Genomic DNA, 26,394 nt, shown 5'->3' with positions numbered 1-26,394 from the left:
TTTTAGCAGCTGTTCCTCAGCAAACAAATCAAAGAGAACACAATAACATACAGTATTCAAACTCAGTATTTTCCATCTTTATGTAGCTTTATTTTAAATTGTTTCTTTTGTTTTCATTTTTTAATTTTTGGTTTTTTGAGACTAGGTTTCTCTGTGTATCTTTGACTGTCCTGGCACTCACTCTGTAGACCAGGCCTATACTTCCTGCCTGGCTACCGGCCAATCAGCATTTTATTAAAAATAATACAAGCAACAGGATAAAAGACCATTGTCCCATAGTACTCCCTAGTTGTGAGAGTGCTTGCCTAGTATGATCAAGGTTCTCCGGTCATTTCCAGTATAGAGGGGGAGTGTGTGTTTTGTTATGTGGGTACTGGAAACGTATACTCTCATGAATACTAAACCAGTACTGAATTATATCCCCAGCCAGCAGGAAGAGTTCTTGCTGGCAATAAAAGATGGTAGGTCTGGGTTCCTAAGCTAGCATGGTGATGATGCTCTCTGGAATTCCTGTGCTTAGACGCCAGAAGAAGAATATTGTTCAAGTATGAGGACAGTTTGTACAATCGCTAGGCCAACCAGGGCTCCATAGTGAGACATCGTGTCTCACTAAAAATAAAACCCAGTCTTACACACAGTAAATGTTAGAGAAGGAAATTTGGAAATTTAGGAATAGTGAAGAATACGTGACCTTACCACCTCTCACAGATAAACAGTGTTTGATTGCATAGTTTTCAGATTCTGCTGTGTTTTATCCGTGGGGCTCAGACCTAGGGCCTCTGGTAGATGAGGCCGTTTACCCAGGAGGCCTCACATTTGTCAGCATCTCCACACATTTTGTAGAAAACGGATTCCACGTGTGTAACCTCCTTTTTCTTAAGCTGTACCTTCTTTTCTTTTTCTTTTTCCTTTTTTTGGTTTTTCGAGACAGGATTTCTCTGTGGCTTTGGAGCCTGTCCTGGAAACTAGCTCTGTAGACCAGGCTGATCTCGAAACTCAGAGATCCGCCTGCCTCTGCCTCCCGAGTGCTGGGATTAAAGGCGTGCGCCACCACCGCCCGGCTTGTACCTTATTTTCGAAGCTGAGAGTAGTTTTATTTTTCTTTAATTCCAGGGTTTTATGGAAGACCTTGGGTAATGGAACAGAGAAAAGAACTGTTTAGAAGGTAAGTTTCGTGTGACACAGGAGGCACTCTCGCTGGATGAGCCTGGTGTCTTGTAGTCCTTTCCAAACTGTCTGGGGAAGCTGAACAGGTTGGGGCTTTGTCTGCTTTATTCAGAGTTCTCTTTTTGTTTAACACTTAGTATGATGGTGCACTTTGTGATATTTAATTAGTTAAGGGCTGGAGAGATGGCTCAGTGGTTAAGAACACTGACTCCTGCCAGAAGATCTGGGTTTAATTCTCATATTCCCAGCACCCATATGGCAGCTTATAACTAACTGTAACTCCAGTCCAAGGGGATCTGACACCCTCACACCAATGCACATAAAATTAAATTAGAAAAAATTCCATTGATAATTAAAGTTTAACAGTGGAGTATTACTGGTTTGTCATGAAATAGAGGTACATCAAAAATAGTAATTAAGATTTATAGTTTATTAATATTTCCTATTTATGCAGCTGTAATTTTCTTTCTCTTAAGGCTTCAGAAATGGGAATTAAATACATACTTGTATGCTCCAAAAGATGACTACAAACATAGGATGTTTTGGCGAGAGATGTATTCAGTGGAAGAAGCTGGTAATCTTTGTGTGTGTGTGTGTGTGTGTGTGTGTCTGTCTGTCTGTCTGTCTGTCTGTGTACATACATGCCTGCCCCTGAACTTGAACACCTGTGCAGGCAGGTCCTTGAGTAGGGAGTTTTTCTCTTTCCAACTGAAAGCTTCAGAGATTGAATTTTGTCTTTCAGACTGTGTGGCAAGTACTTTTATTGTCCTTAGCCATCTTGCTGGCCTGGTGGTGATGTTTTTTTATTTTGATCAATTGAGTTCAAAATAGTGAGTGAGGGGACAATTTTAAGGTTGTACTAGACTCTTACTAAAAATTGTATTTTATAGGGCAGCGGAGATAGCTCAGTGATGGAGGGACAGTAGTAGTGTGATAGCTAAGTGACCGTTGTCCTAGACAGATGAGTGGATGGATGGAGCTATGTAAATTTAGCCTAGGAATTTCATTTACTCAGATGACCCCCTCCAAAAAGTATTTGAACCTTTCAAATGTTAGGAGAAATAGAAATGGGTTGCCTTCAGTAAGAGAATTGACAATTGAGGGGTTTTAAGACGAGGCTGGTGAGATGGTTCACTGTGTAAGGGTACCTGCACCTGCCATTAAGCCTGGCAACTTGAGTTTGAGTCTCAGGACTCACATGCAGCTGTCCTCTGTCCACACACTACTTGTTAACACCAAATGTTTAAGAAACTATTTGAAAATGAGAATAAAAGGTCTTTTTAAAATACTGGTTCAAATAGCTGGGTGACGGTGATGCACTCAGGAGGAAGAGGCAGGAAGATCTCTGAGTTCTAGGCCAGCCTATTCTACAGAAGTGAGTTCCATGACAGGCACCAAAACTACAGAGAAACCCTGTCTTGGGGGGGGGGGTTCAAATAAAAATGTGTGCTTTTGTGAGATTATCAGGGTATACCAAAATACCTTCCATGAATATGATACTTTCTAAATTTTAATGCTTAGCATTAAAGAACCTTTACTGTAAATTGGAAGAGATAATTTCTTCAGTTAGAAGGGACAGTTTGTTTTAGCATCCTATGTTGCTTTCTAAAATCAAGACTTTGTTCTTCAGAGCAACTTATGACTCTCATCGCTGCTGCTCGAGAGTACGAGATAGAATTCATCTACGCTATTTCCCCAGGCCTGGACATCACCTTTTCTAACCCCAAGGAAGTATCAACATTGAAACGCAAATTAGACCAGGTAATTCTTTTTTATTTTTCCTGACTCAATATCATTGAAATGGGGTTTTCTTAATTGCTTTATGATGTTAAAAGGAAATATTGGTGGGAGAGATGGCTCAGTGGTTAAGAGCACTGACTCCAGAGGTCCTGAGGAGTTCAATTTCCAGCGACCACATGGTGGTTCATAACCATCTATAGTGGGATCTGATGCCCTCTTCTGGCATAAAGGTGTATATGCAGATAGAGCATGTAAATAAATCTTTTAAAAATAAAAGGAAATCAAATTGATACTTTATTTCTGTAGCTATTACTTTTATAATTGTGGGTAGAGAAGTATTTGTCAGTCAAAAAACTTAACTAGAATACCATAGATCCCCCGTGCTTCTGCTTCCTGAGTACTGGTATTAAAGGCATGTGCCACAGCTGCATGTTTTGTTCTTTTTTTTTTAATATTTATTTATTATGGATACAATATTCTGTTTGCATATATGCCTGCTAGAAGAGGACACCAGACCTCACTACAGATGGTTGTGAGCCACCATGTGGTTGCTGGGAATCGAACTCGGGTTCTTTGGAAGAGCACGCAATGCTCTTAACCGCTGAGCCATCTCGCCAGGCCCGCATGTTTTGTTCTTTAAGAAAAGATTTGTATTGGTGGCATCACATGGCTTGTAAAACTTTGAAGGTAGAAAGCTGGGTGTGGCGATTCATTATATTCCAGTATTTGAGAGTAAGAGAATTTCTAAAAATTTGAGGCCAGCCTGGCCTCCAGTGTGAGACCCTTTCTTAAGAAGGGGACACTATAGAGATAGCTCAGCAGTTAAGAACACTGGCTGTTCTTCCAGAGGACCCGGATTCAATTCCCAACACCACATGGCAGCTCACAATTATCTATAACTCCAGTTCGAGGTGAATTAGTGTTCTTTCCAAGACTAGATCAAGGCCTAAATATTTCATAGATTGAGTATACTTGTTCATACTTTTGTAATTTTATGAATTTCTTGGCTCTTCTAGGATAGGTTGCCTTGTATAAACTGTTTGAGGGCTAGAGAGATTGCTCAGCCTATAAAGGGTAGGCTCACAACCAAAAATAGAAGAGTTCCTTTTTCCAGCACCCACGGCTATCTCTCCAGCAACCCAGACAAACAACCAAGCAAACAAAACTATTGTTTGAACATTTACTTGATTCATTCCCAAGTGAAAATTGGGTCCCAAAACACTAGCTATATTAACTTAAAATTGCTACCACTTAAAATGTAAAAAGATCAGATATTCTTTGACATTCCAAGGAAAATATTTGACTTTGATATAACCATAAGTATATATTTAAAATACTTTTCTCTGAGATGAACTAATAATTGTGTTTTTTCTTTTCTAAGGTGTCTCAATTTGGGTGCAGGTCATTTGCTTTGCTTTTTGATGATATTGACCATAATATGTGCGCGGCAGACAAAGAGGTGTTCAGTTCTTTTGCACATGCACAAGTTTCTATCACAAATGAAATTTATCAGTATCTAGGAGAGCCAGAAACGTTCCTCTTCTGTCCTACAGGTATTGTATATAAGAACTGAGTATTTAACTAGTATTGGAATATGTTAAAAGGATCTATGTAAGCCAGGCGTGGTGGCTCAATACCTTTAATCCCAGAACTCAGGAGGCAGTGGCTAGTGGATCTCTGTGAGTTCAAGGCCAGCTGGTCTACAAAGCGACAGCCAAGTACTGTCTTGAAAAACCAAAAGAAAAAGAAAAAAAAGTATCAATGTATTACATATTTTCCGTCATGTATAAAAGGAACACATGTTTAATGCATTTTTTATTGATATTTATTGAGCTCTACATTTTCTCTGCTCTCCTCCCTGCCTCTCCCTTCCCCACTTCAATCCTCCCCCAAGGCCCCCATGTTCCCAATTTACTCAGGAGATCTTTGTAGATTAGCTCTATATAAGTCTCTCAGTGTCTGCATTGTTGTCTAAGTTCTCTGGGATTGTGGTTTGTAGGCTGGCTTTCTTTGCTTTATGTTTAAAAACCACCTATGACTGAGTACATGGGATAATTGTCTTTCTGTGTCAAGGAACACATTTTTAGAAGACATTTTTCAAAGTCATATAGGAAAAATTTAGGACCTTATAATACCAAAGAAGTAGGTTAAAGATGTTATGTACTTTTTAGTATTAGAGCCGGGCGATGGTGGCGCACGCCTTTAATCCCAGCACTCGGGAGGCAGAGGCAGGTGGATCTCTGTGAGTTCGAGACCAGCCTGGTCTACAGAGCTAGTTCCAGGGCAGGCTCCAAAGCCACAGAGAAACCCTGTCTCGAAAAACCAAAAAAAAAAATTAGGAAACTTTTTAGTATTAGAAGTTGTTAGGAATATTCCGAAATGTGAGCTCTCTGCCGATGCCAAATTCCCAATCAAGCCAAATCAAAACAAGCCAAATTAAGAAATACCCAGGTTTAATGGATGAACGGTGTGTCCTCTTTTGTGAGCTCATTTAAGTACCCTGTGGAGGGGTCAGGACCTGGCCTGCAGGGATTTGGAGTCCAGACCAGGCCTGGGGGCTGGGATAGATGCAAGGGGCTGGAGCCTACGCTCCCAACTTGACATTCCAGACTCTTTGGATATAGGAGTGACAGAAAATTGGAGTGGTAATAATGACAAACATTTAGGCTCTCTTTGGAAAAAAGGGCGTAGACTCAAATCTGGCTACTTCCTGTGGGCAAGGGGCGATATGGGGAAGGAGAGAGCTAGGTGTCCACGTTTAGCAATAGGTGTGGCTGGAAAGGCATCCCATGTACCATCCCGGAGAAGGCAGGTGTCTAGGAAAAGAATTGTTATCATTAAAGATGAGTTTGCCAGAATGTGGAGCAGGTAGGCCCTTCATTGTGGCATCCTGGAAAACCGGAGGGTGGAAGGTACTGTCTGCTGGGCAGACCAAGTGTCTTGAGTAGGCGCCCGCTTGAGCCTGGAGAGATGATACCAGCATGGGTGTCCCAAGAGCTTGGCAGCTGATGGAGTGTTGAGGATTACCGTGTGAAGTCCTGTCCATCGAGATTCGAGAGACTAGGAGTTAACTGTTTGAGGAGTACTCTATCCCCTGGGGAGAGCGGGGCAGGTTTAGGGGCCTTAGGGTCCACTGGTATAGTGGCAGGAAGACAACTGTCAGTGGGTGAACGGAGAAGGGACCTTAAAAGGGAGAGGTAGTGTGTAACCATTACATTTCCAGGTTAAAGGAGGAGAATAGAATTATTGGAATGAAAACTGGAAAAAAAATCAAATTTACATGATTTTAACTTAGTCATGTCTCACTCCCTTCGGCTTGTTCTCTTTTTCTGCCCCCGTTTCACTGCTCCCACTCTCTCCTGGCTCTATTCTAGCAGTCAGAAGAGAACGTGTCCCCGCTCTGCTGCTTGGTTTTCCGCTGAAAATGTTTTCATCCTTAGTCACCTCTCAAAATTGACCTCTGTAAACTTTACTCACCTTTTTTTCCCCTTTCGTTTGTTTGTTTGTTTGGTTTTGGTTTTGGTTTTTTTCGAAATAGAATTTCTCTGTGTAACCCTGGTTGTGCTGGAACTTGCTTCTGTAGTCCAGGCTGTTCTCAGACTCAGAGATAAAGCTGCTGCTACCACTGCCTGGTCTAAAGGTGTGGGCCACCACTGTCTTGTTCAGAAAGAGATGTTAGTTGTGAGGAGTAACTGGTCAGAATTCTTTTCCAGTGGGGGTGTTGGGTTTGGTCTCATCAGGCTAGCAAGTTGGGGACTAAAGTGGGGTTGATGTGCACATATCACCATGGCAGGTGTTGTAGGAGGCCGACCAGACTCCCAAAATAATCACACACAAACTATTATTTAAATCACTGCTTGACCCGTCAGCTTATGTGTATTGCTAGCTAGTTCTTACATCTAGAATTAACTCATTTCCATTATTTTATATTTTACCACGAACCTCATGGCCTACTGGCAAGGTTCTAGTTGACAACTCACATCTATTCTGCCTACTCTCTCCCAGCATTCAATTTAGTTTTCCCGCCTACTTCTATTCTGCCCTGCCCAGGCCCAAGACAGTTTTTTTTTTTTTTCAATAGCCAATGGTATTCATAGCATACAGAGGGGAATCCTACATCCACAAGATTAAGGTTTTGTTTTTTTTTTTTTTAAAGATTTATGTAGAAGCTTATAAAATTCAATTCTAATGACTGGGATTATAAGGATTGCTTGTTACTACTACTAAAAATTCCAAGGATTTGTTTTTGAGATAAAGACTCTTGATGAAGAGTTAATCTGTGGTACATAGGGAGACCCTTGAGATTTTTGTTGTTGTTTGTTTTGTTTTAAAAACATGGAGATGCGGGGCTGGAGAGATGGCTCAGTGTTAAGAAAGAGCATTGTCTGTTCTTCCAAAGGTCCTGAGTTCAATTCCCATCAACCACATGGTGGCTCACAACCATCTGAAATGAGATCTGATGCCCTCTTCTGGCCTGCAGGCAGACACACAGACAGAACATTGTATACATAATAAATAAATAAAATATTTAAGAAAAAAAAAACCATGAAGATGCATATCAGTGACCCAAGTGATAGGGAAGCAGAGGCAAGGAGAACCACTACCAGGTTGAGGCTGGGGCTGCCGACTTAGAGACCTTTTCCCAAGGATTCTCCATTTAATGGAGGCTGTTCTGTGATATTGTTCTGCCTAGCATGACCTTCTGTGAACTTCTGCCGTGGGCCTGGAGTTGAGATAATAAGCAGGCCCGCCACCCAGTTTAGATATATGATTGTATGAACTATTGTATGTAACATCTGCCCAAGTTTACTTCTTTTTTTATGACAAAGAAACTTACTGTTTGAATAAAAATGATACAGAATTTTAAAGCATTTTTCCCAGTTCCCATGACCATTTTAATCCTGACTTAATTTTCTCCCCCTTTGCATTCAGAATATTGTGGCACTTTCTGTTATCCAAATGTATCTCAGTCTCCTTACTTAAGGACTGTGGGTGAGAAGCTTTTACCTGGAATTGAGGTCCTTTGGACAGGTAAGTCCTCAAGAATTGTATAGTGGAAGTTTTATCACTAGGACTTAGGAAAACTGGTTGTTTGTATTAGGTGGATACTTTTGTCTGTTGAGACAGGGTCTTCTGTATTCCAAGCCTGAAATTCACTGTGTAGCCAAGGATGATCTTGAATTTTGTGGTTCTCTTGTTTCTACCTCGAAAGTGCTGGAAATACAACTGTATCCAATATACGCAGTTTATGTGGTGCTGAGGATCTAACAACTAATTTTCTGTCAATTTAGCTATATTATTAGACTCCTGGGAAACTTGTTTTATAAAATGAGTAACAGGGCCAATCAGTGATGGTGCACACCATTAGTCCCAGCACTTGGGAAGCAGAGGCAGACGGATCTCTGAGTTTAAGGCCAGCCTCATCTACAGAGTAAGTTCGAAACCAGCCAGGACTGTTAGAAAAAAACCTTGTCTCAAAAACAAAACAAAATAAAAGAATTACATTACTATGCTGGTTTAGAAAGGAAAATTGAAGCTGGGCATAGTGGCACACCCCTTTAATCTCAGTACTTAGGAGGCATAGGCAGGTAAATCTGTGAGTTTAAGGCCATTCTGGCCTACATAGTGAGTTCCAGGACTACATAGACTGTCTCAAAAAACAAAAACAAAGAAAACCAGAAGAATTAAGTATAAAATTTCTGTTCCAGCACTTGGGAGGCTGAAGTAGGAGGATCATGAGAATTGAAGCCAACCTTATAAATGAGTGGATAAAGAGAAGGGAGGCAAGGAAGCTGTGATAGCTCAGTAGTGTATCTCATCAGTCTGCAGCACTTGAAACTCTGGGCTTCATCCGCTTTGATGGAAAGACCTGGGGGATGAAGATGGGTATAGAGAGAAATTTTGAGGATAGTGTGTATGCAAGGAAAACATGTAAAAGCTTTTGTGTTTTTTGTGGTTTTTCGAAACAGAGTTTTTCTGTGGTTTTGGAGCCTGTCCTGGAACTAGCTCTTGTAGACCAGTGTGGTCTCGAACTCACAGAGATCCGCCTGCCTCTGCCTCCCGAGTGCTGGGATTAAAGGCGTGTGCCACCACCGCCCGGCAAGCTTCTTCTGTGTTTTTAAATTTCACATATTTTTATTGTTTTGTGTATTTGATATGTGTGTAAATGCATGTGTCACAGCAAGTGGAAATCAGAGAACATCTTGTGATGTCTCTCCTTCCATCACATGGGTCCTAGGGTCCTGAGGATCAAACTTAGGTCCTCAAGCTTGGTGGCAAGTGCTGTTTGTTTCTTTTTTATTCTTTTCTTTACTCTTTTTTTTTTCCCCCCTGAGACAGGGTTTCTCTGTAACTTTGGAGCCTGTCCTGGCACTAATCCTGTAGACCAGGCTGATCTTGCACTCACAGAGATCCACCTGTTTCTGCCTCCCGAGTGCTGGGATTAAAGGCGTGTGTCACCATCACCTGGCTAAGGGCAAGCAGTTTTATACACTGAGCCATGTCACTGACCTTAGCTCTTATTTGTAGGATTTGGTTCTCTCTTCCTACCCTGTAGGTCGTGTGATTGGACTCAGGTTGCCAAACTTGCTGTTTAGATTTATTGTATTTTATTTTTTTTTATTTTTATTTTTTTAAATATTTATTTATTTATTTATTATGTACACAATATTCTGTCTGTGTGCCTGCTGGCCAGAAGAGGGCACCAGACCTCATTACAGATGGCTGTGAGCCACCATGTGGTTGCTGGGAACTGAACTCAGGACATTTGGAAGAGCAGGCAATGCTCTTAACCTCTGAGCCATCTCTCCAGCCCCTTTATTTTGTTTTTTGAGACCGGGTTTCATTGTAAATTTGGAGCCTGTCCTGCCTTGAACTCACAGATCTGCCTGCCTCTGCCTCCCGAGTGCTGGAATTAAAGGTGTTCACCACCACTGCCCAACCCAATTTAATGTATTTTTATGCATATTTTGCCTGCATGCATGGATGTATGTGTACCTAGTACATGCCTGGTGCCCAAGAAGGGATTATCTGATTCTGGAACTGGAGTTAAGGATGCTTGTGAATCACCATGTAGGTTCTGGAAACCCAACCCAGGTCCTCTGCAAGAGTAACAAATGATCTTAACCACTGATCCATCTCTCCAGCATTGCTAAAGTTTAACTATTTTAAAGAACCATGTAGAAGGTTCTGTAAATAAAGTTGTTTTTACAAATTATTCCTAGGTCCAAAAGTTGTTTCAAAAGAAATTCCAGTAGAGTCTATTGAAGAGGTTTCTAAGATCATCAAGAGAGCTCCAGTGATCTGGGATAATATCCACGCTAATGATTATGATCAGAAGAGGCTGTTTCTGGGTCCCTACAAAGGAAGATCCACAGAACTCATCCCACGGTTAAAGGGAGTGCTGACTAATCCAAACTGTGAATTTGAAGCTAACTATGTTGCTATCCACACCCTTGCCACGTGGTATAAATCAAACATGAATGGAGTTAGAAAGGATGTAGTGATGAGTGAGTATCCTGTATTAATGATGGACTTTTGGGGGAGAGGTACATTTGTATTCCTTTATTGTCACAGTTAAAGCTTTTGTTATATTTAAGCATGTTTTCATTTCTCTTAGTCATAGATATATAATAAGGAAAATCTGTGTGGCCTTGGACAAGTCTTTTTTTTTTTTTTTTTTTTTGCAAAGTTTGAAGTGAGAATGTTGGTGTTTATTGATTTACATTTAATTATATTGTATGGCGATGCCTCTTTCTTGGATATTAAGAGGAGAGTGGGAAGAATAAAGTGTACTTGCTTCTGAAATTAATTGAAGTTGTGGAAGGCTTGCAGGCATTGGTAGTATTTATAATGTTGTCATGCTATTACAGAGTGTGGTACCAGAGGAAAGAATGAGAACCTGAAGTATTGAAGTGTTGATAAACAGTTTGACAGGTATTTGAGCTGGATCAGATAGAGTTGCTATACATGGTTCAGGGGAAAATATTGGTCATAAAAATTTTGAAGTTAGAGCTTGTAAGGTAGGGCTTAGTGCTTTAAAGGCATTAGCTGTGCAAACCTAGCAACCTGAAATTGAGTATCTGTTATCCACATAATGGAAGGAGACTCCACAGTTGTACTCTGACCCCCATATTATGCCAAGGATGCATGCCCACAGGCATATCATGGCACATGATAATGATAATAAAAAGAATTTTGAAGTTAGTCTGAAACAGGGTTATTGATGAAATTTGGATTAATAGTGCGTTTTGCCAGGGCCCTTGGTGGTATGTAGTTGTCTGTCTCTCAGTCTGTGTCACTCTTATAATATTTCATTGAATTAATGAGTCCTTTTATGGCCTGCTCATTGCTGTTTCTTTCACCCCAATAAAAGGCACAATTATTATCTCCTTCCCTTATGCATGCATGACATTTAACTCCTGCATCTTTAAGACAGCATAATGCAACACTAAGGGATAGATGTTGGATTAGCCAAACTCAGCTATGCAGGGAAATAAGGGAAAGCAAGACTTTATGGTCAAAATCAAGACGTTTGAACTTCTCTTCTTATACTTTAATGAATTATTAATAATGAAGTTGTAAGTACCTGAAGACTTCTTTTTTTTGGTTTTTCGAGACAGGGTTTCTCTGTGGTTTTGGAGCCTGTCCTTGGAACTAGCTCTTGTAGACCAGGCTGGCCTCAAATTCACAGAGATCCGCCTGTCTCTGCCTCCCAAGTGTTGGGATTAAAGGTGTGTGCCACCACCACCCGGCGTACCTGAAGACTTAAATAGGTTTTCTTTATGCAGAGGATGGTGTAATACTTTTAATTAACATTGTCATCTCATTATTGGTATTTATTGGACATTTATGACAAACTTTTCTGATTATTCTAACATGCTTATTACTTCATTTGGAACCTCGAGCAAGTAGGTGACTTTCTAGATGGTTACTGAAGGATCTTGTATTTGTGTTTTATGTTGGTGTGGTTTAGTTTTTCACTGCTTTGCTTGTACTGCAACAAGTCAAATTTCTACATCTTCACTTGGGAGGAGGTTTTTATAATCAAAACTATTTTTGTGCTTTCTCTCCTCAGCTGACAGTGAAGACAGTACTGTATCAATACAAATAAAGTTAGAAAATGAAGGCAGTGATGAAGACATTGAAACTGATATACTCTATAGTCCACAGATGGCTTTAAAGCTAGCTTTAACGGAATGGTTGCAGGAGTTCGGCGTACCTCATCAATACAGCAGTGAGTTGGGCTGGAATGGGTGAGGTGGTGGTGCTGCTTAGAATTGAAGCTTAGTCGCATGCACGCTAGGCAAACAATCTGTTACTTAACTATATCCTAGCCCATCAGTTTTTATTTTATGTTTTACTTGGGATCATCTATTATTGCTGTGTATGAATGATTGTGTGGGTGGACATTTGCCTGTGCATGCAGATGCCAACCATCCACCTTGGGACTTTTCAGTATGGTTTCATGTAACCCAGGTGGGCCTCTAATTTGACAAGTAGCCAAAGATGAGCTTGAACTTCTAATCTTGCTGATTCCACTTCCTGAATTCTTGAAATACAGATTTGTGCCATCACACTGGCTTAGCCAGTTTCATAAGGAGATTGGATTACAGAGTTGAGTCACAAAGTGTACTGTCATGCCCCTTAGCTTAGATCCATTAAGCAAAGTGTAATTGCGTTTGTTGTTACCTTTTAAAGCTACCTTGGAGCTTGCTATTTAGTCAGGGATGTCACTGAACCTCTTCCTGATCCACCCACTTTTTTCCCATGTGTTGGATTTTAGGCATATGCTACTGTGTCCAGTTTTTATTGGTGGTGTTTGTTTGGAGTCAGTTTTTCTCTGTGTAGCTTTGGAACATGTTGGGGAACTCACTCTGTAGACCAGGCTGCCTTCGAAATCACAAGAGATCTGCCTGCCTCTGCCTACCAAGTTCTGGGATTAAATTCATGCACCACCATCACCCAGCCCATGTCTAGCTTCTTAAAAAATTATGTAACTGGGGGCTGGAGAGATGGCTGAGAGGTTAAAAGCACTGACTGCTCTTCCAGAGGTCCTGAGTTCAATTCCCAGCAACCACATGGTGGCTCATAGCCATCTATAATGAGATATGGTGCCCTCTTCTGGCATATAAGCATACATGGAAGGAATGTTGTATACATAATAAATAAATAAATCTTTAAAAAAAAAAGTACTTTCTGCTCTTTCAGAGGTCCTTACTTCAGATCCCTACACACAGGCCAACTCAACAGTCATCTGTAATTCCAATTTGAGGAGATCTAATGCTCTTTCCTTGCTTCTAAGGGCATCGGGCATTTCTGTGCTACACACATACATACATGTGGCCTACAGGCTATGGATCTCCTTGGAGTTACAACCACGGATAGTTGTCAGCAGCCTGATGTGGGTGCTGGAAATGATCTCGGGTTCTCTGCAAGAACAGTATACACTTTTGTTCGGTGACAGGGTCTCTGTTTGTAGCCTTGACTTTCTTGGAAACTCAGCTGCCATGACCTCAGGTTGATCTTACCTCTGCCTTCTAAGTGCTAGGATTAAAGGTGTGTGCCACCACTCCTGACCACAGCATTCAGAAGGGTGTGCCATCAAGCCCAGTTTTTAAGTTATCTTTAACTAAATTTATTGATTTATTGTATGTACATACAGGCAGGTACATACCACAGCATAGCTTTGAAGAGTCATTTCTTTCCATGTCAGTTCCAGGGATCAAACTCAGGTCATCGGGCTTGGTGGCAAGTTTCTTAACCTTTTGAGCTGTCTCCCTGGCCTGAGAGGGGGCGGGGTGGAGAATTTCTTAAAGTCTAGTAAGCCTAATTAGTTCTGTTTTTAATTTTGATTGCTTTTGTTTCTCCTTTCTCCCCTTGATAGGCAGGCAGGTTGCACACAGCGGAGCTAAGGCAAGTGTAGTTGACGGGACTCCTCTAGTTGCAGCACCCTCTTTAAATGCCACGACCGTAGTTACGACAGTTTACCAGGAGCCCATTATGAGCCAGGGAACAGCTCTGAGTGGTGAGCCTTCAGCTCTGACCAAGGAAGAAGAAAAGAAACAGCCAGATGAAGAACCCATGGATATGGTAGTAGAAAAGCAAGAAGAATCAGAGCACAAGAATGACAATCAAATACTAACTGAAATTGTTGAAGCTAAAATGGCGGAGGAATTGAAACCAATGGACACCGATAAGGAAAGCATAGCTGAATCCAAATCCCCAGAGATGTCTATGCAGGAAGATTGCATTAGCGATATTGCTCCTATGCAGACTGATGAACAAACAAACAAGGAGCAGTTTGTACCTGGTCCAAATGAAAAGCCTTTGTACACTGCAGAACCAGTGACTCTAGAGGACTTACAGTTACTTGCTGATCTCTTCTATCTTCCTTATGAGCATGGACCCAAAGGAGCACAGATGTTACGGGAATTTCAGTGGCTTCGAGCAAACAGTAGCGTTGTCAGTGTCAATTGCAAAGGGAAAGACTCTGAAAAAGTGAGTATGCTTGTTGCACTCCCTGGCTCCTCACAGTGAGACCAGATGCTCAGGGATTTCTTTACAATGCCTGAAAAACACTTTAAAGGGATTGTTTTTGTTTGTTTGCTTGCTTTTGTTTTTGAAGACAGAGTTTCTCTGTGCAGGCTTGGCTGTTTTAGAACTCTCTCTCTGTAGAGCAGGCTGGCCTGGAACTTCAGAGATTTGCCTGCCTCTGCCTCCCGAATGCTGGGATTAAAGGGGTCTGCCACCGGTTCCTGGCTTTAAGGTCTATTTGTAGGTGTGTGTGTGTCTGTGTCAGTCTGTGTTCACATGTGGGAACATGAATGCAGGTTCCCACAAAGACCAGATCCATTTGACCTTTTTAGAGTTAGAAGCAGTTTGTGAGCCACCTGGTGTGGGTTGGTAGGTTTAAGACAGATTCTCCATGTATTGTGAGCTGGAGGTAGTCATTTTGGCTCAGCTCCCCCAAGTGTTGGGATTGTGGAAGCCCCTCACCTGCAACAAAAGAAGCATCCGGGGGGCTGGAGAGATGGCTCAGGTTAAGAGCATTGCCTGCTCTTCCAAAGGTCCTGAGTTCAATTCCCAGCAACTACATGGTGGCTCACAACCATCTGTAATGAGGTCTGGTGCCCTCTTCTGGCCTGCAGGCATACACACAGACAGAATATTGTATACATAATAAATAAATAAATATTAAAAAAGAAAGAAGCATTCATATATGTCTGTTGTGGTGGTTCTTACATGTGGTTCTAGTGCTTAAATAATGGAAGCAGAGGATCCCGGAGTTCAGGGCTGTTCTCCACTACATCTTTAGTTTGATCAGCCTGGGTTATAAGCAGGAGACCCTGCCTCCCCCCCCCCCCCAAGAAAAAAAAGAGTAAGCAAGTTTAGTTTCTTCCTTTTCTCCCCTCAGCCATGAGGAAATTACTTTTATTTTATATGTAGGAATGTTTTGCTTGAATGTGTGTATTTGCACCGCATTTATGCTTGGTGCCTGAGGCCAGAAGAGTGCATCGGATCTCCTGGGACTGGAGTTAGAGTTACGGGTGTTTGGGAGGCCACTTTGTGGATGCTGGGCAAAAATTTGAGTCCCCTGCAAGAGTAGCAAGTGTACTAAACTGCTGAGCATCTCTCCACGTTTGTGATTCTTCCCCCCCCCCCCCCCCAGACAGGGTTTCTCTGTAGCTTTGGTGCCTGTCCCGGAACTAGCTCTTGTAGACCAGGCTGGCCTTGAACTCCCAGAGATCCGCCTGCCTCTGCCTCCCGATCCCGAGTGCTGGGATTAAAGGCGTGCACCACCACCGCCCGGCCACGTTTGTGATTCTTAAATGAAATACTGTAACTAGTGTAAAACACATTTTAGAATGTGTTCTATAAAATAAATGGGAAATTTTCTACATCTGACACCTTCACCTTCGCAGTTTGACTTTCTTGTTAGAAATGGAGGGAAGTGGGAAGTTGCTGGGCAGCAGTGGTGGCGCATACCTTTAATCCCAGCACTCAGGATCCAGAAGCAGCCGGATCTTTGTGAGTTTAAGGCCAGACAGGTCTACATAGTAAGTTCCAGGACAGCAGGACTGTTTATCAGAGAAATCCTGCCTCAAAAAACCACAAAAAAAAAAAAAGAGAGAAAAGAAAAGAAATAGAGGAAAGTCTATTTTAGATATTCTCTGTCAGTTCAGCGAGATAAGCTCATCGTTCACTTAGCGTTTAAGCAAGTGATTCACTAATGTTTAAGATAAATTCATGTGCCTGATAAACAGCTAAGTTTGTAACTCTTAGATTATTTTGTTAAATTTAAAATCATTGCTTCCTTTTTTAAAATCCCGTATAGATTGAAGAGTGGCGGTCACGAGCAGCCAAGTTTGAAGAGATGTGTGCACTAGTGATGGGGATGTTCACTCGGCTCTCCAATTGTGCTAACAGGACAATCCTGTATGACATGTACTCCTATGTCTGGGATATCAAGAGTATAATGTCTATGGTGAAGTCTTTTGTGCAGTGGTTAGGTAGGTGCAGCAGCAATGATCTTATCTCCTCATTCTTATATATTATACTTAAAAAAATTATCCCACAGGGAGAAAACCATTTAGGGAATTGGCAAATTTCCATGTATTTTACTTCTTAGATTTTTCTTAAAGATGAACATAGTTGAAAAACTTGAAAGTTTTAGTAATTTTGTTGAGCATGTTAGTTTTTCTCCCTTGGGCTAATTCCATAAATACCTTGAAAATATGTTAGAAAGTACTGACTTTAACATGCTCTGACTGAATGCTTCCTGGATGGAACCCCGAGTCCTTCATTGACCTGATTTGGAGATGAGACTCTATGAGATGTGACGCTGTAAGCTTTCTGCTGCTTGTTGTGTCTTGGTAACATTAGTGCTGTGTTTACTAGAACTAGTGCTGCAACTCCCCCAGGGGCCTGGCAAGAGGAAGCTGTCCTCCCAGCCCTGTGCGCATGCGAGCTTTAGTGGAAGGCTATTCTGGTGCTACTTATACCAACTTCATGTGGCTGTTTCTTTATTCCTCTACCAAGTAATCAATTTTAGCATGAAATGGAAATTACAGTCCCCTATAAGCTCTTGCTTGGTTCAGTGGACTTTTGTGTGCTCCCCCCCCCTTTTTTTTTCTCTTCTTTTTGGAAATTCTCAAACTTGGTTAAAAAAAAAAAGCACCAGCATGGTCAAGTTTCTCCAGGAATCTCATTTCATTTGCAGGTTTTCAGTGCAATGGACTCACAGCACACAGCAGGCAGCAAAGCTAACTGATGTGTCAGTTTTCATAGTAGTCAGAGATACCGTGACGGGGTTTCACGATCTGAGTTTGAAATAGATGGTCTGAAACACAGGCAGCCCTGAGTAGTTAGACTTGTAATTCTCCACCCATACGATCTGAGTGTGAAATAGACGGTCTGAAACACAGTCAGCCCTGAGTAGTTAGATTTGTAATTCTCCACCCATATGCCTTTGGGCTCCTAAACATTTAAAAAAGGAAGAATCTCTGATAATTGATTTAGAAACTATGATAATTTCCTCTGTGGTTCTGCGTATTAGCACGGCAGGCTTGATGGAAGGTTCTGTCTAGGATTCTATCTAGCTGGGAGCAGTCTCTTTAGGCTCCTGGGGTAGATGTGGGGAGATCTCTGTATTGACTGTTGAATGACAGCACTTGCCTTCCAGGCTTGTTGCCAGGGAGTTATTTAATCCTTACAGGGATTTGCGTTTTAAGAATCTAAGGCCTCTAGGTATTTTGAGCCTGAAATCCAGATTAGTGAGCTTGAAAATAAATCACTTAAAATATTAAATTTGAGGGTTTAATCCTCAATATGACTCCCCCATTCAAGAATTACTGAAAGTTAAAATTTTATTATATCCAGTATTACTTCTTTCTTTTCTCATGCTATCTTTGCCTGAGTAATTTTTCCAGTCGGTACAGTATCAACGCCAGAGCATTGTAATTTTAAATAACTACCATCATCAGGAGGTGACACATGCCTTTAATCCTAGCACTTAGGGAAGCAGAGGCAAGAGGATCTCTGTGAGTTTGAGGCCAGCCTGGTTTACAGAGTTGAGTTCCAGGACAGGCTCCAAGGCTACAGAGAAAAACCAAAAGAAAAAATTTAAATAACCACCACCACATCCGAGTAGGTGTACAGTGCCCGTGACAGGGAGAGTGTCTTCGTGACCAATCTCGGGCTCATGTCTAGAGTCCTTTGTTTTTTTCCTCCTCCAGTCCAGCTGGCATTCAGTCCTTTTAAAGAATGTGGCTATGCAGTACTTTTGATTACTAACGACTTCTATTATCTTCTTCCCCATTGTGTACAGATGGGAGAATCCTCAGCACAAGTGTCTACTACTATTGGATGGACAGCGGCAGATGTTCACAGCGCGTCATGATTAATTAGTTTAAGTTGAAAGGCTGTGTCTGTGAGGTAGCTCAGGTAGAATAAACTAGGGCAGTAGACATGAACTGAAGTCACGTTTGCGCAGCGTCTGAGGCATTAACCATGTTTTCATTTACACAGCTCTTCGTACATGCAGCTTTTTACTGTACTAGTTGGAAGTGCTAGTTATGTTGGAGTCTCAAAGTGGAGGGTAGGGGAAATTGGCTGAACTTCAAGTTTGTGAAGTGTAGTAGTTTTGTTTTTGTTTGTTTTTTTTTCTACAGTGTAAATCACTGAATTACGGAATGGGGCAATCTCTTGTAGTCTAAATTTTGACCCATTTCATGCTTTATTTTACAAATACTACATTTTATAGGTTTGTGTTTGCTTTTTCTTGTTTTTTTGTTTTTTAATTTTTTTAAATTACCCTACCCTTAAAACATAACAAACCCAGACATGATCTCTTAATGGGCTGAATTGTCAACAAAAAATTTGGTTTGCTTTGGGACTGTCTGACTAGCACACTGTGTCTTGTACTGATGAGACTGTTGACTTGAGCAGGAGGTAGAACGCTGTCTTCCAATGGAACAGAACTGTATTGCGCTGCTAATATCTTGTCAGAAAACCAGGCAGGCTGCTTCCGGTTGGTTCCAAAACATTTGCTTTTTATTGTCTCTTGGTTGTTGGCTTTATTGCTTATGAGGTCTGTTAGTGTTAACCTTAAAACTGACACCTGGGCCTCAAAGCCTGCTGCCTGATACACATGTTCATCACATTGCAAAAGTCATAGCAGGGTTAGAAGACTATATACTGTCACACTTTTAAGAAAAGTGTGTTTTTAGCTCTGGACAAATTAGGAAAAGTAATTGGCTCTCTCTTGTTCTCAGAGCTTGGCAGACTGGTATTCTAACTGGCCATGTCTAAATTTAAATTGTCCTTGTTCATGAAAACCAAATTTTTCATTGTTTTGTTTTTGTCCACAGTATTCTGCTGACCTTAAGTTTTCTGACAAGATTAACTCCCCTTTCCCTTTCCTTACCCTTCCCAAAATGTAAAATGTGACTTCAGACAGGTTTAATTCAGTTCCTTCATTGGCTGTGATAATAAAATGTCTCTATCTCATTCACTTCAGTTTATAGTTAGAGAATTTCATGATAGATAAGCAGCTGTTTGATTTATTGCTGTGTGTGCGGAATATAGAAAGTTTGCTGGGTAATCTCATTATTCCTTCCAATAATTAAAGCTTAGAACTGAAAGTAGTGGTTTCCATTAATCAGAGGAAGGAATAGAAGAATTGAAATGCCGTTATAAATTTAAAAATAGTTATTATCACAGCCTTGCCTTGAAACCCTGGATTAGTACTTCTAGAGAGCTGTTTCCAGTGTATGTTAGTTTGTTGGACATTTGAGACCTCAGGAAATCCCCTTTCTCGTAACGTTCTCCGCTTGGATCTGATCTCAACAGGGTGTCGTAGTCATTCTTCAGCACAGTTCTTAATTGGAGACCAAGAACCCTGGGCCTTTAGAGGTGGTCTAGCAGGAGAGTTCCAGGTATCAATATGAATTCACAACTGAATTGACATTTTTCTTTGTTTTATGAGAAACCTTATGTTGCGCATCAGATGGCTGGAAGGATTGGTCTGCCGAAGGCTTTCTAGTCCCAAATTCAATTTAGTTACATAGCTGGATTTTAAATCAAATTTTCCTCCTCTTTCACAGTAATTTCTGAAGGAGATGCTGTCAATCCCCCCGCGCCTGCGAAGCGCAGCGGCTCTAGGTATACACTTCACATTGTTTCTTTGCAGGTCGCACAGCATTTAAATCTGCGCCCGCAATGCACAATGCGCGCATGCTTGTCTGCCAGTGGAAACTCCATGAGCAAAAAAGATGGCTTATTATGCAAGTAGACAGTAAAGGGCTTAAAGGGCAGTTTCTTGGTTCTTTAATAAATACAATACCCTTTAAAAGTAAGAAATAAAAAGCCCTGCTGGTGACAGTCTGAACAGACTGTGAAGGGTTCTTGCTGCTAGATTTGTTCATGGACTTTTCCGGTGCTCTACTTTTCTCCCCCCAACAGGTGCTCTGCTGCGCACAGCAAACTGAAGCGCATTGCTTTGGGGATAAAGCGTCTCCTGGACAGATAACCCTCTTCAGACCAAACCTCTCCTCCTCACAGTCTGTTCTGCCATCTTGTAGTAGAAGGATGGTTCATTTATGATTGGTTTTTAAAACAAATATTTATATTATAATTGGAGTAGTTTTTTGTTTTTATTATAAAATTAAATTTCTATTATTATACCATTAAAGCTGTGTGAGTCAGTTTGGGTAATTTCTATTCTGAAACACCCCTTCCCCAGGAAAGAGGTATTATATTAGTAAAGTGTAGTACGCCCCTCTTCTTTAGGTCTGCCTGCAGTAGCCAGTTAATGTTAAGTTGGTAATCTGCAGTGCACACTCATTGAAAGAAATGGATGTATTCTCAAAACTAATCTGTCTCCCTTTTTTTCCTTCCTACAGCGTTTGTTGCCAATTGATGGAGCAAATGATCTTTTTTTTCAACCACCTCCACTGACTCCTACCTCCAAAGTTTATACTATCAGACCTTATTTTCCTAAAGATGAGGTAATTTTCTGTCAACTTGGTATATGGTTAAGTGTTCTCACAGCTTTCCTTTCAACTAGAGGGTTGCAAGAACTAGATGGTTGCTTCTGTGTCTTAAGCTACTCTTCATTTAGTTGTGTACTTATGGATTCAGGGATCAGACTTGGAGCCATCACTGATAGCCTTGGGGTTAATCAGCCATCCAGAATCCCAAGAAAGCCTGGTGTGGAAGGCAGAGGCAGGTGGATCTCTGGTTTTGAGGCCCACTTGGTCTACAAAGTGTGTTCCAGGCCATCCAAGGCTACATGGTGTGACCCTGTCTTAAAAAAAAAGAAAAGGAAAAACAAAGGATGACTTTATTTTGCTTCATGGTTTCAATTTGTGGCAGCCAGCTCCATGACTGTATGTCATTACATCATGGTGCAATTGCAGAACAGAGCAAAACAAAGCTGCTTACCTTACAGTCAGTTAAACTGTACCCTTAGCAGTATGCCCTAAATTTGTCTAACAGGGCCTCGTAGATCTTCCACTACCTTCCAGAGGCCTGTCAGTTGAGTACCAAGCTTTAGATGGATGGCCCTTTGCGGGCAGGGGTGGGAATTCCAGATCAGAATTGTAACTAAACTCCCAGCTCTTAAAATACCAACCTGAAATTGAAGAAGTTAGCTAAAACACTGAACCCTAGAGGTGTAAATTCAGTAAAAATTTCAAGAGGAGCCGGTTCTGGTGGCGCAGACCGGTAGGATTTGCTGAAGGAGGCAGAGGCAGGAGGATCACGAGTTCGAGGCCAGCAAAAAAAAAAAAAAATTTCAAGAGGAGCCTAAGGCATTTTACCTCCTTTAGGTTGTTTTTGTTTTGTTTTGTTTTAAGATTTATTTACTTTTTATGTATGTATACAGCATTCTGCCTGTATGTCTGCAGACCAGAAGATCTTATTATAGATGGTTGTGAGACACCATGAGGTTGCTGGGAATGAGTTCAGTGCCTCTAGAAGAGTAGCCAGTGCTCTTAACCTCTGACCCGTCTCTCCAGCCTCTCTTTTAGAACTTTTGAGCTAGTCCTTTAATTCTGCCCTTTAAAAACTCAAAATGAAGGCTAGGTATGATGGCATGTACCTTTATCCAGTACCTGGGAGGTAGAGGCAGGCAGATCTCTGAATCAAAGCAGCTAGAGCTACATAGTAAGACCCTGTTTGTTTGTTTGTTTGATTGTTTGTTTGTTTGTTTGTTTTGGTGGGGTTTGGACCAGAGAGATGGCTCGATAGTTAAGCACACATACTATTACAGAGAATTAGAGATCAGTTCCCAGCACCCAGATGGCAACTCACAACTGCTGGTAACTGCAGTTCCAGGGGATCCAGAGCTGCCTTTTGATCCACGAGCTCCTGCACATATATACCACAATATATGGTGCATGTATTCGCTTGTGCAGGCAAATACACATACATACACATTAATAAAATTTTAAATCTTTTTTTAAATTAATTTATACAGTATCCTGCCTGTAGGCCAGAAGAGGGCACCAGATCTCATTATAGGTGCTTGTGAGCCACCATGTGGTTGCTGTGAATTGAACTCAGGACCTCTGGAAGAGCAGTCAGTTGCTCTTAACCACTGAGCCATCTCTCCAGCCCCCTTAAATCTTTTTTAAAAAAATATGTATTTATTATGTATACAATATTCTGTCTGCATGTATGCCTGCAGGCCAGAAGAGGACACCAGACCTCATTACAGATGGTTGTGAGCCACCATATGGTTGCTGGGATTTAAACTCAGGACCTTTGGAAGAGCAGGCAATGCTCTTAACCACTGAGCCATCTCTCCAGCCCTAAAATTTTAAATCTTTATGAAAATTAAATGAGGGTTAGAGATAGGTACATAGCGAGCGTTCATTGCCTAACACATATGATGCCCTGTGTTTAATCCCTAGTATTTGAGGGAGGCAGAGAAGTATCCATTTAAAAAGCCAAATGACAGGTGTGTTTTGGTGGCTCAAGGTTGTAATTCTAGTGCTCAAGAAGTTGAGACGGAAAAATTGCTGCAAGTTCAAGGCAAGCTTGAGCCATAGTGAGTTCTAGGACAACGTGAGGCTATGGTGTGAGACCTGACTAAAGAAAGCTCAATGAATAAATAAAATGTCTAATTCACAGTAGAAATTAAAAAACAGTGTGTCTTAATTATGTGTTATCCTTGACTGATTTTCTCTTATGTATCTTTAATTTTCTGTAGTGAATTACTTACTGGCTGTTGACAGTCAGCTATTTAAAGAAAGCAGGCAACTCTGTTTAAAGACAATAACGTGTAAAAGCTTTGTGGAAGTATTGTTAGAAAAAGTGAAAGATTAGTAGGTCCTGTGACCCTCTAGTTTCATCCCAGAACTTGAGTCTAAAGCCAGAGGATCTAGTCCAGGCTAGCTTGGGTTGTGTAGCAAGACCCTATCCTCAAAAAAAAAAAAAAAAAAAGGATTAAGAGATTCTTAAAAGGTTTACTGGCTTTTGGATGTGGAGCCACAATTTACTTTCAAAGCCTATCCAGACTGGAGAAATGACTCAGTGGTTAAGAGCTCAGCCATCCTTTTTTCAAAGGAGGACCAAAAATCAATTCCCAGCACCCCCTCTCCAGGTAACTCACAGTTGCCTATAACTAGCTCCCTGGGGCTCAGGTGCCCAGAGCACCTGCCTTTAAATGCGCATGCCCCACACATGGGCAAGTAGATACAGGTTTGTTTTTTTGAGACAGGGTTTCTCTGTGTAACTTTGGTGCTTGTCCTGGAACTAGCTCTTTTAGACCAGGTTGGTTTTGAACTCACAGAGATCTGCCTGCCTCTGCCTCCCAAATGTTGGGATTAAAGGCGTGCCACCACTACTTGGCGTGGACAAGTATACACAGTTTTGAAAATAATAAAAATTAAAGTTTTTTAGCAAAAGTTTTCAGTCGTTATTAATTGCATTGCTACAATTAATAAATTTATTTTATTTATTAGGTCACAGGTGTGACCTAATAAATAAAATTTTAGTGCTAGGTATCAAATGTAGTACCTTGCATATGCTAGGTGAGTGTTATACCACTGAGCTACATGCCCATTTCAATAATACTTAATAAAACAAAAGTAATTTTCTAGTCAAGTGGGGGTGTTCAATGCAGGGGCAGTCGGACCTCTTGAGTTTGAGGCCAGCCTAGTCTGCACAGTGAGTTCCAGAATAGCCATGATCACACAGAGAAACCCTCCTTTGCAAAAAACCAAAACAAAAGGTGATCCTCCTACCCCCAGGTGATGATTCTGATAAGCCAGATCATACATATTCCCCCCGCCCAGACTTGTAATTCTTTTCTCAGCCAGTTGGTTTATTATCCATAGTTGTCTCAAACTCAATATGCTGCCTATTAATCAACCTGGCTTTTAACCTGCAATCCTCCTGCGCCTGCTTCCTCTGAGTACCACCACACATGGCTGTTTTTATATTCATTCTTTTGACATTTGTCTTGGTGTGTTGCCTAACTAGATTATGTTTTCAGGCTTCCGTGTACAAGATTTGCAGAGAAATGTATGATGATGGAGTGGGCTTACCTTTTCAGAGCCAGCCGGACCTCATTGGAGACAAGTATGTGATGTTTTGATGTTTGATACAACAGGTTAAGGGTAGGTGTTGGCTGGCAGGCTATTTTAAGTCCCAGTTTAGTCCTAGTTAAATCTAAAAAATGAATGTAAATGAATGTACATGTCTATCTTCAGTTTCTTTTATCGAAAAGGTAGTTTTCATAGACTAAGTATATTGGACCTGCTGGGTGGTGGTGACATGTGCCTTTCATACCAGCACTTGGGAGGCAGAGGTGGGTGAGTCTCAGAGTTCGAGACCGGCCTGGTCTACAGAGTGAGTTTCAGGACAGCCAGGGCTACACAGGGAAAAACTGTCTGAGAAAAAAACAAAAAAACAAAAAAACTTTGGACCTTGAATCACTGAATTGTGAATTTTTTGTTAATACTTTACAAGCTTACCCAGACTTTGTTTCCTCCAATCAGGTTAGTAGGAGGGCTGCTTTCCCTCAGCCTGGATTACTGCTTCGTCCTAGAAGATGAAGATGGCATTTGTGGTTATGCCTTAGGCACTGTAGATGTGACCCCCTTCATTAAAAAATGCAAAATATCCTGGATTCCCTTCATGCAGGAGAAGTACACCAAGCCGAATGGTGACAAAGAACTCTCAGAGGCTGAGGTAATACAATGGTTTTATATTATGATAATTTTTAGAAATTAAAGTATAAAAATTGGAAGGTATGGTGACACACATCTCTCAGCACTAAGGAAGCAGAGACAGGTTTGAGGCCAGCCTGGTCAACGTAATGAGTTTCACACCAGTGAGAAATTACGACTTAAAACAGTTAAAAGTGTACAGTGCTTTTCTTTCTTTCTTTCTTTCTTTCTTTCTTTCTTTCTTTCTTTCTTTCTTTCTTTCTTTCTTTCTTTCTTTCTACCAGGCTAGCCTCTACTATCTGTATACTGAGACTAAAAGTGTGTGCCACCACAGCCAGCTTGCAGTGCTTTCTTAACTAACTTTATTTACTTTTTTTTATTCTGATCAGGATTAAATTTATGGCCTTGGGTGAACTAACATGCTTTATTTAGTGTGATGTACTCACAGTTATAATCTTGGTACTTGTTTTAAATTTTTGTTTTGTCTTTTGTTTTGTTTTTTTGAGACTTTTTTTAATTTTTATTGAGCTCTACATTTTTCTCTGCTCCCCTCCCTGCCTCTCTCCTCCCCCTTTCAACCCTCCCCCAAGGTCCTTGTGCTCCGAGTTTACTCAGGAGATCTTGTCTTTTTCTGTTTTCTACTTCTCATGTAGGTTAGCTCTATGTATGTCTCTTGGGTCCTCATTGTTGTCTAGGTTCTCCGGGATTGTGGTTTGTAAGCTGGCTTTCTTTGCTTTATGTTTAAAAAACCACCTATGTTAAAAAAAAAAACCCATACGATAATTGTCTTTTTGTGTCTGGCTTACCTCACTCAAAATAATGTTTTCTAGCTCCATCCATTTTCCTGCAAAATTCCAGCTGTCGTTATTTTTTTCTGCTGTGTAGTTCTCCATTGTGTAAATGTACCACATTTTGCTTATCCATTCTTCTGTCGAGGGGCATTTAGGTTGTTTGCAGATTCTGGCAATGACAAAGCTGCTATGAACATAGTTGAGCACTTGTCCTTGTGGCACGAGTGAGCATCCTTTGGATATATACCCAAGTGTTATTACTGTGTCTTGAGGAAGGTTGTTTCCTAATTTTCTGAGACATCGCCACACTGACATCCAAAGGGGTTGTACCAGCTTGCATTCCCACCAGCAATGCAGAAGTGCTCCCTTTTCCCACAACCTCTCCAGCATAAGTTGTCATCAGTGTTTTTGATCTTGGCCATTCTTACAGGTATAAGATGGAATTGCAGAGTTGTTTTGATTTGCATTTCTCTGATGACTAAGGATGTTGAACATTTCCTTAAGTGTCTTTCAGCTAT

At 41.1% G+C, this 26,394-nt stretch overlaps 1 protein-coding gene across 1 annotated transcript in view; it reads left to right on the top strand.

Moving 5' to 3' along the window:
- The window catches only part of Oga (O-GlcNAcase), a 41,083-nt gene that overhangs the window by 5,103 nt on the left and 9,586 nt on the right, over positions 1 to 26,394 (top strand). The window contains exons 2-14 of the mRNA XM_005352373.3: positions 1,114 to 1,165; positions 1,644 to 1,741; positions 2,798 to 2,928; positions 4,289 to 4,460; positions 7,840 to 7,938; positions 10,131 to 10,415; positions 11,984 to 12,142; positions 13,793 to 14,406; positions 16,244 to 16,418; positions 19,759 to 19,844; positions 20,811 to 20,915; positions 24,410 to 24,495; positions 24,915 to 25,107. Coding sequence (XP_005352430.1) covers positions 1,114 to 1,165; positions 1,644 to 1,741; positions 2,798 to 2,928; positions 4,289 to 4,460; positions 7,840 to 7,938; positions 10,131 to 10,415; positions 11,984 to 12,142; positions 13,793 to 14,406; positions 16,244 to 16,418; positions 19,759 to 19,844; positions 20,811 to 20,915; positions 24,410 to 24,495; positions 24,915 to 25,107 — 2,255 coding nt within the window. The remainder of the gene's footprint in view (positions 1 to 1,113; positions 1,166 to 1,643; positions 1,742 to 2,797; positions 2,929 to 4,288; positions 4,461 to 7,839; positions 7,939 to 10,130; positions 10,416 to 11,983; positions 12,143 to 13,792; positions 14,407 to 16,243; positions 16,419 to 19,758; positions 19,845 to 20,810; positions 20,916 to 24,409; positions 24,496 to 24,914; positions 25,108 to 26,394) is intronic.

The sequence above is a fragment of the Microtus ochrogaster genome, chromosome 8 (genome assembly GCF_000317375.1).
Source record: "Microtus ochrogaster isolate Prairie Vole_2 chromosome 8, MicOch1.0, whole genome shotgun sequence".
NCBI classification, from domain to species: Eukaryota; Metazoa; Chordata; class Mammalia; order Rodentia; family Cricetidae; genus Microtus; species Microtus ochrogaster.
Note: the sequence above shows the minus strand (reverse complement) of the source record. Positions and strands in the feature narration are given on the sequence as shown.